General features: G+C 45.7%; 1 protein-coding gene across 3 annotated transcripts; it reads left to right on the top strand.

Moving 5' to 3' along the window:
* The first annotated feature begins 219 nt into the window (after positions 1–219).
* Positions 220–13231, top strand: SLAMF7 (SLAM family member 7). Of its 3 annotated transcripts, none has more exons than XM_040412307.1 (7): positions 220–339; positions 1951–2286; positions 2397–2663; positions 3527–3634; positions 4794–4921; positions 5016–5129; positions 11512–13231. In XM_040412307.1, exons 1-7 carry the CDS (start codon positions 291–293, stop codon positions 11524–11526), a joined length of 1017 nt encoding a protein of 338 aa, XP_040268241.1. In that variant the 5' UTR covers positions 220–290; the 3' UTR covers positions 11527–13231. The 3 variants fall into 3 exon arrangements, with proteins under 3 accessions (XP_040268241.1, XP_040268242.1, XP_040268243.1); XM_040412308.1 differs by having other exon boundaries at positions 5016–5133; XM_040412309.1 differs by lacking the exon at positions 3527–3634.
* The last annotated feature ends 3352 nt before the right edge of the window (positions 13232–16583 follow it).

The following is a 16583-nucleotide window of genomic DNA, read 5'->3' as shown; positions in this document are numbered from 1 at the left end:
TCACTGCACTGATCCCTAGAGAGCAACGGCCTGAGGTAGCACACCATCTAATCAGGGCCAGGATCAATCCCATCCTCTGGACCTGCTCTTCAAGGGCTCCCTGCCCCATGTAGAGCAGAGGAGCACCCACGCAGTCCCAGCAGAGGGTGGGCATGTGAGGGTTTGTGTTCATCAGCTGTGAAGGCTTTGGTTTGCATTTGGAAAAAAAAAAGGTTTCCGTTTCAAGAAGTTCAAGTAAGCCCAGCCTAAAGCTTTACCTCTATAGATGTGCTCAAAGCAACTTCTGAAGCATGTCTGCTTTATTCCGCCTGCTATATGTCATAGCTGTTTGCCATATTGGTGAGTGCGTTTTTATAATTTACTATTGTGTTTAGTGAAAAGTTTTTGTGCTATATCTGTATCAGCATATCATGGCTCCTGTGTAAAGAGACATTGGGGATGTTGTATTTGAGGACATTTTTGGATGCTCTGCGGGTACTCAAGTACTTTTTGTATAAGTCTGCATACTTGCTTTCGGGTGAAGGTCTGAGCCCCCCAAAAAATGTAAGGAAGGAGGAAAACATCAGTGGCGCAAAGAGCACACTGCAGCAGGTATGGGCATGGTGCCCCCTTCGTGTTTCCCCACATTGTAAAGATGCCACCTTAGTGCCCCAACACAATAAGATTGTCACCTCACAATAGTGATGCCCCTTAGTGCACCTCTAGACAGCAATAATGCCCCTTAGTGCCCTCTGGAGGTATGATGAAATTAGGTCCGGACATGGGTCCGGAGTGCTGACTGGTGACTCTTTTCTAGTCTGATTTTTTAATTTTGTGGTCTGATTTTAACTAGGGGTTATCTAGTTTTGGACATTGCGGGCTGGGACTCGCACCTATTCTTAGAACGGAGCCCACAAACTGATGGAGGGCGCCCCGCACATGCGCAGCCAGCCCTATATTCCTTCATATGGGAGTGGCAAAGTCCCATTGAAATGAATGGGAAGCATAGGACGCAAGTGTGTCCATTGGCACTCCCATAGGAATAAATGGAGGGAAGTCGCTCATGCACGGTGTGGCCTCTGTCACTTTCCGGGCTCTGTTCTAAGGATAGGTGCGGTGGCACTTGCGCCTATCAGACATTGGGGGCATATCCTAACAATATGACCCCAGTGTCTAAGATGGGATCTGATTAAAAGCAAAGTGAACGATTAACTTCTAATCGTTCTCTATTCCCTCTGTGACTGTCACTTGATTGGGGCGCGCTGCCCTAAATCAGTTCTGCAGCCCATCCATTCTCAGGACCGGTGGGGTAACAACTAGATGGTTGCCAACCAGTTTTTCCAGTCTCCATTTCCATGTTGCTCCATACGTAGGTAGGTATGTTCCTCAGAGAGCTCAGTGACCACCCTTGTTTTTCCAGTCTCCATTTCCATGTTGCTCCATACGTAGGTAGGTATGTTCCTCAGAGAGCTCAGTGACCACCCTTGTTTTTCCAGTCTCCATTTCCATGTTGCTCCATACGTAGGTAGGTATGTTCCTCAGAGAGCTCAGTGACCACCCTTGTTTTTCCAGTCTCCATTTCCATGTTGCTCCATACGTAGGTAGGTATGTTCCTCAGAGAGCTCAGTGACCACCCTTGTTTTTCCAGTCTCCATTTCCATGTTGCTCCATACGTAGGTAGGTATGTTCCTCAGAGAGCTCAGTGACCACCCTTGTTTTTCCAGTCTCCATTTCCATGTTGCTCCATACGTAGGTAGGTATGTTCCTCAGAGAGCTCAGTGACCACCCTTGTTTTTCCAGTCTCCATTTCCATGTTGCTCCATACGTAGGTAGGTATGTTCCTCAGAGAGCTCAGTGACCACCCTTGTTGGAGCTGTACCGGCGACCATTTTAGTTGTCCCCCAACTTCAGAAGAACTCCTAAACAAGATGATCAGACTCTCACTGTGCATTTTTCTTTCTTTTTCTGAAGGTGAATCTCACTTATGTAATCAAGTCATCCAGTTGAATGGATCCCTTGGAAAACCTTTAGTTCTATATCAATTACGTATGATGCCAGAATATGAAACTCTCTACCTAACAACCACAAATACGACCGCAAAAATTCCATTCCTGGTATATCATCTGATTAAAAATCTAACTATTTATCCAGAAGCCAACGATTCTGGTGGTCGATACCAGTTCAAGCGAGACAGCTCATCCGTCATCATCCCCAAGTTACAGAAGGATGATGAAAAAAAATACGAGCTCTCGGTACAAAGAAAAGATTTCGTCTGGTTCGTGTGTGAAATTGAGCTCAAGGTCTATGGTGAGTTCCTCCAATTTGTAATATGGGGCGCATTAAGTTAGCGTTTGACTTTTTTTTGTAGCTTGTTTATTATGTTTTATTCCATTTTTATAATGTCTTCATCGGAACAGAACAGATCTCGAATTTGACAGTCAGTGTAACAGAGGATTCTCGGAACGACACCTGTAATGTCACCATGAAGTGCCTGATGAAGACCGGAGATGACGTGACTTTCAGCTGGATGAAAGATAATAAGACGCTGAGCCATAATGGCAGCACGTTAGAGATCAGCATCACGACTGACAACGCTAACAGCATATTCCGGTGCACCGCCACAAATCCCGTGAGTGAGGGATGGAGCGAGCATACCCTGTCCTCTGCATGTAACCCGAATAACGGTAAGAACAACGCCATGCTTATCTAGAGGCTGGAGGAAGCTCCTTCGGTTGTGATGTAGAGGTCACGTATAGGAGGATTTCAGGAGATGATCTTGTTGTGACCGGAGACGGGTCATGATGTGATGAAGGGAACACAGACTAGTGGGATTCCTGGAATGGATGTATGTATTCTACTTGCCATTTCTGGGAAGCTGCCCATAAAAGAAGCACTTCCTATGAGAGGTTCTTGAGGCACTTTCTTCGCTTTGTCTTCCTGTGCTGGAGGTTTTCATTGCACATGTCTTGCGGGCCTCTGGGAACTGGGTACATTATTGACAGCAGTCCCAAATTTGTAGGGACTGTGCTTAAAATGGCTGGTGCTTATACAAGCCCAACCCAGATGTGGGCATTCTAGCTGCTTTGGGTGCATTTCCCCCCAATTCTCTCAAACGTATTGTCATCATGGAGTCCTTACACGGATTCACCCCACCAATCAAAAGCATATCTATAGGTCTGTCGCCACACTATGCTGCCCTCAGGGTTTTGGCAGGTTCCTTTTAAAGGGGTTGGCCCATCTCGCACTTTGGTGGCATCTCGCTAGGATACTCCGGGGACCTGCACCTAACTCTAGAACAGAGCCCTCAAAGTGAATGAGGTTGCACCGCCCAAGTGTGGCCACCCTCTATTGACTCTGTGTGGTCTAGGTGGTCCTGCTGCTATCAGACGTCCTAGGGAAGGCCATCAAAGTGTGAGTTGGACCAACCCCTTTGACCTCCTTTTAAATCTCCCCTTAAAGCAGTTGTCTGCTTTTGCCATATTGATAACATATAGATAGGTTGCCTCCAGTACGGTGCCAGTATTAATGCAGTTCATTGTATCCCTAGATAATGGTTTTCCTGACATCTTGTTCTACATTTTGGTGTCTTCTTCACTCATCCTTGTTGCCATCATTGTGATAGTAATTGTGATGATCAAAAAAAAAAGCAAAAGAGGTAAGTGAGACAACTGTTCACAACATTATCTTCTTGTGAGATGTGTTTTCTATTCGGTTAAAGGGATGTCCCTTTAAAAAAAAAATATATATATATATATATATTATACCCTTTTTAGAGGGAGGGGAGAGCGGTCACAAAGAGCATCTTTCGCTCTGGAGGACCTTTCCTGCCCTGCATGATACTGACAACCCATTGACTTTTATGGTCATTATGTAATGCTTCATTTCCCCTGTAGTGGCGCTGTAGAGAAATCAAACACTTACTGCCAGGCTTCCCCACAGATAACAGCAGACTACTTGGATTCCTAGCAGGAATCGGGATTGCTCACTAACAGGGGCGAATTGGCCATAGACTCTACAGGGAAATTTCCTGGGGGGCCGATAGCCGGGTGTTTAATGATCTGATTCTCTCCTACGCACCTACCTACCCAGCAGCCGCAGGTGCCCTCCTGAATTCAACCGCATCTATGTCCTCAGCAGCTAGTCATATTTTGTGCTGTACTGTGGTATTTGGTTCAGCTAGGGCAGTATATCGTTTTGTACTATGGTATTGCTGGCCCTGCCTAATTATGTTGCCCCACCTTCTGTCAGTTTGGACCTACCTACAACATGGGGCCACTTTTAATATTTTTTTTTTTTCCAGGGGCACTTTTAGTTCCCAGTCCACCCCTGCCCAACTCTACCCATTTCATGCCCTCCAGTGTGCCAGAAGAGAGCCTCACACCTCCCTGAATCTCCTGGTTCCTAGGAGTCGGGGCTTCTGAAATCTGTCACATGATCACTCCTAGCTCTGCTGATTGGCTCTGAAGGCTGACAGAGGGAGGGGCAAATAGGCATCTGGGTTTTTTAATAAAAAATTTAGCAAATGTGCCTGTGGATAGAAGATACGTCTGTAATTGTAGGACTAAGTGTGTTCATAGTATGGTTGCGAAAGGAGTTTTGGTCCAGTCCCGGCTGACCCCATGCCCTTGGTTACTCCACGGCAAAAAAAAAAACTGCAGGACTCCAAAGAACCACATTCTTGGCAAACAGAAGCAGTGTGGAACAGAACTACGGGTCTCGAAAGGTGGCAAAACCCAGCATCTTAATGTAGGAACCATCTTTTGGGTGTTTACTTAACCAGAGCAAATATGTGCTTTTTTCTAAACCCTTTCTAGATATATACTTAATGCGATGTGTAAAGCCTCCAAGTATGCCAGAAAGTAGACCCCCAGTGCCTGAACCAGCATCCGAGCAGAGGCCTGAAGGCATCCAGACAGTGTATGCCATTGTCCAGAAACCCAAGGTAGGTGGCCTATACTAATGAATATGTATTGACCTCTGGTGCAGCTGTCCTGTTGTCTTCATCTCTATGCTCTGTCTTCCATTGTATCCTTAAGAATCAAAGTATAAGCTCAGATGCATCGAAAAGCCTTCCTTTTTCATCGGTGTACGAGCTGGCTGGTCCTTACCGAAATAACATCCAAGTACAGAACTTAACTGATGAGATCAGGGTGTGTAAGTAAAATGCTGCCATATTATTATTATTATTTATTATTATTATTATTATTTATTATTAAAGCGACATTCATTCCATAGCGCTGTACATATGATAAGCGGTATACATACATAATACAGACAATTGCATTAATCATAAACAAGACGAGTTACAGACTGGTACAGAAGGAGAGCGGGCCCTGCCCGTGAGGGCTTACAATCTACACAGTATGGGAGAAGGACACAGTAGGTGCGGGTGAAGTTGGTCATGGCGGTATAGAGGCAGCAGGGTCACTGGTTGTAGGCTTGTCTGAAGAGGTGGGTTTTCAGGTTTCTTTTGAAGGATTCCACTGTAGGTGAGAGTCTGATATGTTGGGGTAGCGAGTTCCAGAGTGTGGGGGATGCACGGGAGAAATCTTGGCGGCGACTGTGGGAAGAGGTCATAAGAGGAGAGAAGGAGGTCTTGTGAGGTCTGGAGAGTGCGTGTGGGGATGTATCGGGAAAGTAGCTCCGAGATGTAGGGAGGGGACAGGTTATGGACGGCCTTGTATGTATTTGTTAGTACTTTGAAGTGAATTCGCTGGGCAATGGGGAGCCAGTGAAGGGATTGGCAGAGGAGTAATAGGGTGAGAGGTGGATTAGTCGGGCAGCAGAGTTGAGGACAGATTAAAGGGGTGCGAGAGTGCTAGATGGAAGACCACAGAGGAAAATGTTGCAGTAGTCTAGGCGGGAGATGATGAGGGCATGTACAAGCATTTTCGCAGATTCAAAGTTGAGGAAAGCACGGATGCAGGAGATGTTTTTGAGTTGGAGGCGGCAGGTGGTGGAAAGGGCTTGGATGTGTGGTAGGAGGGAAAGGGCAGAATGCAAGGTCACTCCAAGGCAGTGGACTTGGTTGACCGGGGAGAGTGTGCAGCCATTGATCGTGATAGATAGGTCTGTTGGGGGGGTTGAGCAAGATGGGGGAAAGATGATGAGTTCTGATTTATCCATGTTAAGTTTTAGAAAGCGAGAGGAGAAGAAGGATGATGTAGAAGATAGACATTGTGGGATTATTGATAGTAAGGTGGTGATGTCTGGACCAGAGAGGTAGATTTGTGTGTCGTCAGCATAAGAAGAGTGATACTGAAAGCCATGGGACTCTATGAGATGTTCCAGGCCAAAAGTGTAGATAGAGAAGAGCAGAGGTCCTAGGACAGAGCCTTGCGGGACACCAACAGAGAGGGAATGAGACGAGGAGGTAGTGCGGGAGTGGGAGACGCTAAATGTCCGGTCTGTGAGGTATGATGTGATCCAGGAGAGGGCCAGGTCAGTGATGCCAAGAGATGAGAGTTTGCAACAGAAGGGAGTGGTCAACAGTGTCCCAGGCAGAGGACAGGTCCAGGAGAAGGAGGACAGAGTATTGTTTCTTGGTTTTGGCTGTCAGTAGGTCATTGGTGACTTTGGTAAGGGCAGTCTCAGTCGAGTGGTGGGGTCGGAAGCCAGATTATAGGTGGTCAAAGAGGGAGCAGGAGGAGGGGCGAGAGGACAGTTCAGAATGGACATGTTATTCAAGTAGCTTTGAGGCAAATGGAAGAAGTGATATGGGGCGATAACTGGACAAAGAAGATGGGTCAAGTGGAGGCTTTTTGAGGATTGGTGTAATGGTAGCATGTTTAAAAGCAGAGGGGAAGACACCAGAGGTTAGTGATAGATTGAAAAGATGAGTTAGGGCTGAGATAAATACTGTGGTGAAGGAAGGGATGAGGTGGGATGGGATCGGGTCAAGTGCACAGGTGGTCAGATGAGATCTGGAGAGTAGAGTGGAGAGTTTTTCTTCTGTAATGGTGGAGAAGCGGGTTTTGGGAGAAGAGGACCGAGCAGTTGTGTAGAGGGTCTGTGGGGACTGTGCGCTGAAGCCTTCTCTGATGTTGACTATCTTTTGTTTGAAGTCCTCAGCTGAGATGAGAGGAGAGGGTGGGGGCGCTGGGGGACGGAGAAGGGAGTTAAAAGTGTTAAAAAGTTGTTTAGGGCTGTGGGCCAGGGAAGATATGAGAGATGAGAAGTCACCTGTTTTGCATCTGCAAGTGAGTATTTGAATGTGAGGATGGATTGCTTGTATGCGGTGAAATGATCTCTAGAATGTGATTTCTTCCATCGCCGCTCAGCAGCCCTGGAAACTTGTCTGAGTTTTTTTGTCAGGTTGGTGTGTCAGGGTTGTCTGTTAATTTTTCGGGTTTTGTTGTGTGTGAGGGGGGCAACAGTGTCCAGAGCTGTACTTATTGTGGTGTTATATAGGGTGGTGGCAGCATCTGGGTCTTGGAGGGAACAGATGGTAGAGAGAGGGAGAAGAGAGTAAGAAAGCAAGCGAAAGTCGAGTTGTTTAAGGTTCCTGCGGGGGTGTGCTGGTGTGTGGACCGGGGGAGCTGCAGAAGAGACCAATGAAGAGAAGGTGAGTAGGTTGTGGTCGGATAGGGGGAGAGGCGAATTAGAAAGGTTAGATAAGGAGCAGAGGCGGGTAAAGATAAGATCCAGAGTGTGACCATCTCTGTGGGTGGTATCTGAAGACCACTGTGATAGGCCGAAGGAGGAAGAGAGTGACAGGAGTTTAGAGGCGGCCGAGTGGCAGGTGTCAATAGGGATGTTGAAGTCACCCATGATGATAGTGGGGATGTTGGCAGAAAGAAAGTGTAGTAGCCAAGTGTTAAAGTGGTCAAGATGGTGGCTGGACCTGCGGGGCGGTAAATGACAGCTACTTGAAGGTTGGAGGGAGAGTAGATGCGAACAGAGCGTACTTCAAATGCGGTGAGCGTAATGTAGGGTTGCAGTGGAGTTGGGCTGTAGGAGCAGGTGTCTGATAGGAGAAGACCAACTCCTCCACCATGTTTGCAGCATATTATGATATAATGGTGGGGGGGACTGTCCAACACCGTGTGGGACAACTGTACACCTTAGAAAGCTTAGATTATGAGTGTTTGGCCAACAGCTATTCCTTCTGACCTCCCATACACATGCACACTTGGCTCAGGGAATAAGCCGAACATTTATGGCAGTGGCTTATCTCCCATAACATGCAGATTAGCTCTCTTCTGAGAGAAAGCAAGTAGTCTCTGTAGTGGCATCTAGTGGAGCTACCCTATAGTCAATATCTGACCCTATAACAGGCCTTCCAACATGACTAAGGACACTAGCCAGTTCCAGTACTCTCCAGAAGGAAGCACAGTGCCCCCCGAGGCCTACATCAAAGGACTCCTGACTAAGCGAGCACTCTGTTCTGGTTTTCAGTTTGGTTATCCATTGACTATAGGATACTTACCTCTACTAGATGACACTAAAGAGATTGTCCAGGAAGAAAGCTAATCTGCATATCCTTTTCCCAGGGTACATTTCATGGTCTAAAAGACTTTGTACTCCAGTTCTGGTACTCTCCACAAAGAGAAGGAGAACATTCCCAGACCGCCCTTAAGAAAATGATATGCATGTTGAACCAACATGTCTATCCCTTCTTTCCCACAATATTTGCTGTTTAGGGAGAGTCAGGAGACCTCCATCCACATTAAATGATAGGCCAATCCTTCTGAAATCTGCAGGTTTGATCAACATCATCAATCATAGACCAACGCTACTGTTCCTCTGGTTCCCACTCTTCTCCCCTTTCTGGTTTAGCACTCGGCACAATGGAAATGGCCTGTACTGCCTGCTCAGCCAATCACCGAGGGGCATACCTTACAACTTTCAAAAACTATAAAGAGGGGTAAATCCTGGGGGTAATTTTTTAAATGTTAAGCCACACCTCTGACACCACCTAATCCCTATCCATACCCACTTACTGCACACATGATCCCCTTTGTGACCGCAGATGGTAAAAGTCTCCTCCTTTGTGTAACACACAGTAATGGTGTCCCCTTTACTAGTGTCTTTTTGTACCCCACATGCATAGTGCCCTCTTTATGTGTCCCTACACATCGATAACGCACCCTTCGTGCCTTCTCATAGAAGTAATGTCCTCTTAGTGCCTCCCACACAGTAAGGGCACCCTCTTAGTGCCACCCATGCAGAAAGTATGATGCCACCTTAGTGCCCCTCACAAAGTAAGAATTCCCCCACACAGTAATGATGTTCCTTTAGTGCCTCCCTACACAATAAGGACACCAACTTAGTGCCACCTCAGAGAAGCGATGCCGCCTTAGTGCCTTCCCACAAAGTAAGAATTCCCCCACACAATAGTGATACTCCCTTAGTCCCTCCCCACTTAGGACCACCTCACAGTAGTAATGCCCCCTAAGTGCCTCCCCGCACTGTAAAAGCCCTGGTTGCAATTCATAAAGTCTCTATTTACAGAGTTAATGATGAGAGTAGTAGTACAGATAGCAGCGTGCAGCTCATCAAAGTCTTTCTGCAATTCCTGGGCTGATGAGTGCAGATCTTAGATCCCGATGGCCAGTTTGTCTCAAAGTTTGGGGGGGATGCATTAGCAATGTTCATGACCTACAGCAGTAAAGTCGGTCCTGCCATAAACAAGCGGTATCTTTACTGACGTTTGCAGGCACGTCCTTGACGTGGTTCTAAACCTTCAGAAATGGCTGCTCTTTTTCTCTCAGGAGTAGTTCTTTAGTAAAAGCTGTTCTCCGGTAACGTTTTCCTGGATACAGCTTCTCCTTTTGGCCTAGCCACCACTTCCCATCACTAGGCGTGGGACCAGGCCATCCCCCTAGCAACCTAGCTAGAGGAGCCAAAACGTAACCACTTGTTGCCCATGCATAACCATTTTGGGATACAGAATTTTTTTTATAACAATAAATCTCAACATTTACCTTAGTTATCGCTGAAGAAGCCTACAGAGATAAAGTATTATCTAGGTATGTAGTAATAGAGGACCCCTTATTTCCTAATATAACCACAGCCCTGGGAGTACAGCCGAGAAGGTGTCATGGCTCTCTACCTTACTAATTCAGTGATTGTTATTCACTGGGGGTGGGGGGGATTATTTCCCGTACCGTATCAGAGGCAGCTTCAAAGTTTTTCGTCAGGAAATAAGACGTCACCCACATCCTCCCATTTCCAAAACATGTTCTGTGCTGCAATACAACCTGTGTCATACAGCGTGGAGGCGACTGGTTTCATAGCACCAGGATCTGAACAATTGCCTCCTGCGCTGGCAGGGGAGAGATCACTGGACGTAAGCATCGTAATAGTTTCCATTTGTTTTTCTTTCAATGCGCGTACGATCCCTGTATAGTGCAACATATCCTCCGCTAGGGTAATGGAAAGGGCTCGCCCATCACTGCCCACATCCTTCTATTAGAGAGAGGTCTGGTGGGATAACATTCAGGGTCAGAATGATTTAAAAAAAAAAAAAAAAGACTCACTACTCACCTCACCTGGTGCTCCTGGCCCAACACACAGGAAATTGTAGGCGGTGACTGATTGGATGAGCCTCCGTCTGTTGCAGTTTCCTGTGTGTTAAGCCGGGAGCAGAAAGTGGAGACTAGCAGGGACTCGACAGGCATTGGCAGGGGAGTAACAATTTTAATTTTTTTTTATTTTTTATATCCGAATACCCCTTAATTAAAAAAACATTGGTCCACTGGACCGTCGTAATAAAGGGGTTTCCAGAGAATTTGATATTGATGGATAGGTCATCAATATCGGATCCTCAGAGGTCCGACTCCCGGCACCCCCGTCGATCAGCTGTTAGCGCTTAGGCCTATTCCTAGGCCAGGGATGGGCAAACTGCGGCTCTCCAGCTGTTGTAAAACTACAAATCCCATCATGCCCTGCTGTAGACAGACTGGGCATGATGGTATTTGTAGTTCTACAACAACTGGAGAGCCGCAGTTTGCCCATCCCTGTCCTAGGCCATGTGACATCCCATTCAGTAGTCAAATGGCCAAGGCGTCAATCAGTCCCATTCAAGCTGCAATACCAAGCATGACCACTATACAATGGATGGCGCTGTGCTTGGTAATCTGTGAGGAGGTTAGCGCCAAGGCTTCGTCAAATAGCTCATCCGCAGGGATCCTGGGAGTCCTATGCCCGCCATTCAAGAATTGACCTTTCCTGAGGATAGCCCATCAATATTTCTTTTGTTCTAGAGTTCCCCTGAAGATATAGGTGAGCCGCAATAGCTGCATTTCTCCTTACACCAGTACACATGCGCCGTGTTGTGATATCGGAGAGGGCAATGGTGGATCTCCTGTGTTGACATCTGTCAAGGATGAGTCGGGAGGCCCCCATACATATAAGGTAGTTGGTGGGTCTCGCAGGCTGGATTGCTTTTTCTCTTACGTGTATTGGCACTTATATACTGATCCCAGGGGACCCTAGCAGCAGCCCCCTAGCAGTTTAACGTTAGAGCCCCCCTTTAAACTTCTAGTTTCTGGACCGTGCTAATCATTCTGTGCTGTATTACCATTCCAGAGAAAGTACCCATGAGAGGACTGTGCAAGAGCCTTGTGTCGCTAGAAGCCACGGATGTACGGACTCATAGGACAAACGTGGAAACCAGGTCTTCTCCTGCCAGAGTTCACCCTTAAGGACTGATTTGTGAATACCCCACTCCTTTTCACTCTTTTACCATTTTGTGGCAAATTCTAGAATCCTATTCTGTTACAGGTACTGTCATTTATGGTGAAAGCAAAAAAATGTAGATTTCATTGTAAAGATAGATAAAGTGGAGCTCCCCTTTAAATCGAAAGAAAATGGACATATGTTCTGACAAATCTGATGGAGGATTTTTTGCATCCTTTCATTTATCGTACGATTGCCGGACATTGGATACTGTTTGTAATCAGGGGAGGGTTCCCCTTTAGGCGTACGTTTAAACATGGCAGATTTGTTGCAAAGGTTTCAAGAATGCAAAGTCCGCACCATGCATCTGAATGGGGTTGTTTCTGCAGCATCTGGACACAACAGACAGAATTGTCATGCTCAAGTTTGTTTAAAGGGAACCCTCCACCTTCGAAATACTTCGCAGTCTATGGACGCCATGTCGTAGAGCAGGAGGAGCTGAGCAGATTGATGTATTGCTTTATGGGGTACGATTCAGTAAAACTTTTATTTTATGCATTTCAATCTCTCCCCTATCTGGGCTTAGTTGTACGGTGGGCGGTCCTACTCAGTGATTGACAAGTATCTGTGCAGTCAGGACCGCCCACTGGACTCCTAAGCTCTGAAGAAGAGGGATTTAAATGAATAAATGAGAAGTTCTACTGACTCCTTTCCCGCAAAACTACATATCCATCTGCTCAGCTCCCCCTGCTCTACAAGATGGTGTGGGCTGATCAGACACCGGGTACTACCCTTTAAGTTACATATGGAGATCTCTAACTTTCCTTTCTGGACTCGTGGGATAAGGTAAGTGCCCTCAGATACCCACACACCTTGAACAGCTGCATCTCCCCCGTACACATACACGATCGGCTCAGCTCATGTGATTATTTACTACGGTTTGTGGCACATATTTGCATATTAGAAAAAAAAAATCCCGTCTGCAAATCTTCCCTTGTTTTTCACGCCTACTTTAATGGCTTACGGGGACTTTTCTTTTGTTGTTTTTTTATGAGGTATTTTGAACTAGAATGAGTGTTCCTGCGCGGGCACAGATGTTCGCAGACCTTCCTGTGTGCTTCATGCTAGTATTAGAACATGTGACATCTTCCCTTGAACTTTTTTAAATTTTTTATTTTTTTGCATTTAGAGATTACATCAGATGGCTGTGATGAATTTCTAGAGAAACCTTCTGAGCCATTCACATGGTGGCCACGGTTCTGGGTTTTGCAGTAGAACGATCTGTGTGAATAGGATATTAAATTTTTTTATTTTTTTTAGTCTTTATTTTAGTGTCACAACTTTTCACTACCACTAGGTGGCGACAGAGCACCTCGATTATAGTTACAGTAAACTCTTGGGGACAATTTTTTTAAACTATTATAAACTTTTTACATGCAGAGCCCCAGGCAGTCTGTAACGTGGGGCATCTTCCCCCAGGACCTGCCCTCGCCATAGTAATAAGCCAAGGGAACTACATACTTTTAGCTAGCCACAGTGCTATTGGTAGCTCAGGAGCTGTGCCTGCGCCTTTCCTTGCGGGTGCCAGCTGTATTACAGGATGGGAGGGGTGTTCAACCCCTTAGATACCATAGTCGGCCTTTAAGTGGTAAGCGAAAGGGAGGGAGCGCCATCAGCCTCCGGGCCTGCCATGTACTAGGTGCTCTGTCCGATTTACAGTTACAGACATAATACGCTGCAATACAAAGATATTGCAGTGTATGATATGACGGATCAGAGGACGGCAGGTTCAGTTATCTAAAAAAGCAAACCGCCTCCCACCTAAATAACAATAAAGGTAAATTCACACTAAATGGCCAATAAAAACAGATACGCTGTCAATTTGCATCACTGTATGCATCCAATTTCTGTCCAACTATCCGTTTTTTACAGTCATTTTGCATCCTTTTTTAACGGCCATTAATAAAATATGAATTCCATAAGCTTTACAGAACCCTCAGTGTACATAATGCCCCTCATAGTGTCCCCTAGACATCTAACCCAGTATCTAAAATGCTCCCTTAGTGCTCCCAGTATCTAAAATGCCCTCCTTAGTGTCCCCAGTATACGTATTTCCTCATTAGTGCCTTCCAGTATGTGTTGACTCCCTTAGTGCCTCCTAGAATAACTAATGCCCCCCTTAGTTCCTACTAGTATAACTAATGCCCTCCTTAGTGCCTCTCATTATGTGTTGCCTCCCTTAGTGCCTCCCAGTATAACTAATGCCCCCCTTAGTGCCTCCTAGTATAACTAATGCCCTCCTTAGTGCCTCCTAGTATAACTAATGCCCCCCTTAGTGCCTCCTAGTATAACTAATGCCCCCCTTAGTGCCTCCTAGTATAACTAATGCCCTCCTTAGTGCCTCTCATTATGTGTTGCCTCCCTTAGTGCCTCCCAGTATAACTAATGCCCCCCTTAGTGCCTCCCAGTATAACTAATGCCCCCCTTAGTGCCTCCCAGTATAACTAATGCCATCCTTAGTGCCTCCCAGTATAACTAATGCCCCCCTTAGTGCCTCCTAGTATAACTAATGCCCCCCTTAGTGCCTCCCAGTATAACTAATGCCCTCCTTTGTGCCTCCTAGTATAACTAATGCCCTCCTTAGTGCCTCCTAGTATAACTAATGCCCTCCTTAGTGCCTCCTAGTATAACTAATGCCCTCCTTAGTGCCTCCTAGTATAACTAATGCCCTCCTTAGTGCCTCCTAGTATAACTAATGCCCTCCTTAGTGCCTCCTAGTATAACTAATGCCCTCCTTAGTGCCTCCTAGTATAACTAATGCCCTCCTTAGTGCCTCCTAGTATAACTAATGCCCTCCTTAGTGCCTCTTAGTATAACTAATGCCCTCCTTAGTGCCTCCTAGTATAACTAATGCCCTCCTTTGTGCCTCCTAGTATAACTAATGCCATCCTTAGTGCCTCCCAGTATAACTAATGCCCCCCTTAGTGCCTCCCAGTATAACTAATGCCCCCCTTAGTGCCTCCCAGTATAACTAATGCCCTCCTTAGTGCCTCCTAGTATAACTAATGCCCTCCTTAGTGCCTCCTAGTATAACTAATGCCCTCCTTAGTGCCTCCTAGTATAACTAATGCCCTCCTTAGTGCCTCCTAGTATAACTAATGCCCTCCTTAGTGCCTCCTAGTATAACTAATGCCCTCCTTAGTGCCTCCTAGTATAACTAATGCCCTCCTTAGTGCCCACCATTCTGCTGGTTCAGACATGAAAAAAAATAGTTGCCTCATGACTTACACGTGAGGACTTTCAGGGGTTAAAATGTAATACTCACCTAACCACTTTAATGTGAAGGAACACTTGCTCCGCACTGGAGGCAGCAGGACCTGACGTTCCTATCGTGATCATGTCATGTCCAAGTCCTGCTGCCTCCAGTGCGCAGCAAGTGTTCCTTCACATTAAAGTGGTTAGGGGAGTATTACATTTTAACCCCTGAAAGTCCTTTTTTTTTAATTCACAGTATACCTGATTTTAATGGCCATTTGATGGTGCACTCCTGTCTAAATAGCCGTCGATGGGGTCCATCTAGCTTTTAAAACGGCCAAAAGTAGGGCATGTCATTTTTTGGACGGCTGTTCACATGCCATTAAAAAACGGTTATGTGAATAGTCCCATAGACTGCAATGCTTCTAAAAACATTGAAGATTATATTCAGTTTTTTCTTTTAACCCCTTAGTGACCACCAATGCACCTTTTTATGGCGGTCACTAAGGGGCCTTAGACTGGTCTCCCCGGCAGGAGTGCCGATCCTGTCTTTTTAACCCTTTACATGCCACGGGCAATGGTGCCCAGCCGCACGTCAGCATCCTTTGTCTCCAAATCCGATCGCGGGGAGCCGATGTGTGTAAAGGCTGGCTGGGGCCTGGTATAGGCCCCAAGCCAGTCTTGAGTGTTTTCCAGCAGGCTATGCCTGGTCAATGTCAGTATAGCACTGACATTAAGATGCAATGCACAATAAGGATAGTGCATTGTATTTTAAAAGCAATCAAAATATTGTCTGTTAGGCCCCTTTCACACGGGTGAGAATTCCGCGCGGGTGCAATACGTGAGGTGAACGCATTGCACCCGCACTGAATCCGGACCCATTCTCTTCAATAGGGCTGTGCAGATGAGCAGTGATTTTCACGCATCACTTGTGCGTTGCGTGAAAATCGCAGCATGTTCTATATTTTCACGCAACGCAGGCCCCATAGAAATGAATGGGGCTGTGTGAAAATCGCAGTAATCAGTAGAAAATAAAAAACTTTTTTCCATTGAAAGATTGCAAAAATAAAATCTCCCCCATAAGTTTGGTATCGCTGCGTCCGTAACGACCCGCACTGCGTCCGTAACGACCCGCAATTATCTCCTACGGTGAACACTGTCAAAAAACGTAATGTACTCCAAAATTATACCAATGAAAACTACAAGTCGTCCCGCAAAAAACAAGCCCTCACACAACTCCATAGAAAGAAAAATTGTGGGTCTCGGAATGCGGCGATGCAAAAAGTTTTTCTATCTTTTAAAATACGGTGTTTTATTGCACAAGTAGTACTTTTTTTTTTTAAACTATATGTATTTGGTATCGCTGTAATTTTACTGATATTATGTTATTTATACCGAAAAATGAATGCTGTAAAATGTATAACGTAAAAACTCAGTGGCAGTATTGCTGTTTTTCTCATCTCCCTCCCAGAAAGAGTTAATAAAAGTTAATCCGAAAGTTATGTGTACATTAAAATGACACCATTAAAAACTATAACCTGCCCCGTAAAAAACAACTACATAGACGGAAAAATAAAAAAGTGATAGCTCTTGGAAGGTGACAATGAAAAAAAGAAGAAAAACTATTGGTCAGTAAGGCCCAAAACAGGCTGTTCACTAAGAGGTTAAAGTCCCTCGAAAAAATGGTCTCCAATATATGATGTAATCAGATATGCTGCCAAAGGCAA

This window comes from Bufo bufo, chromosome 11 (genome assembly GCF_905171765.1).
Source record: "Bufo bufo chromosome 11, aBufBuf1.1, whole genome shotgun sequence".
Taxonomy (NCBI): Eukaryota; Metazoa; Chordata; class Amphibia; order Anura; family Bufonidae; genus Bufo; species Bufo bufo.
This window is presented reverse-complemented; position numbering and strand designations above follow the sequence as displayed.

Coding starts and splice junctions, on each gene's coding strand:
- SLAMF7 (XM_040412307.1), top strand. CDS start 291: ATGTCTGCTTTATTCCGCCTGCTATATGTCATAGCTGTTTGCCATATT. Junction 340..1,950: donor CATAGCTGTTTGCCATATTG/GTGAGTGCGTTT, acceptor CTTTTTCTGAAG/GTGAATCTCACTTATGTAAT. Junction 4,922..5,015: donor CCATTGTCCAGAAACCCAAG/GTAGGTGGCCTA, acceptor TGTATCCTTAAG/AATCAAAGTATAAGCTCAGA.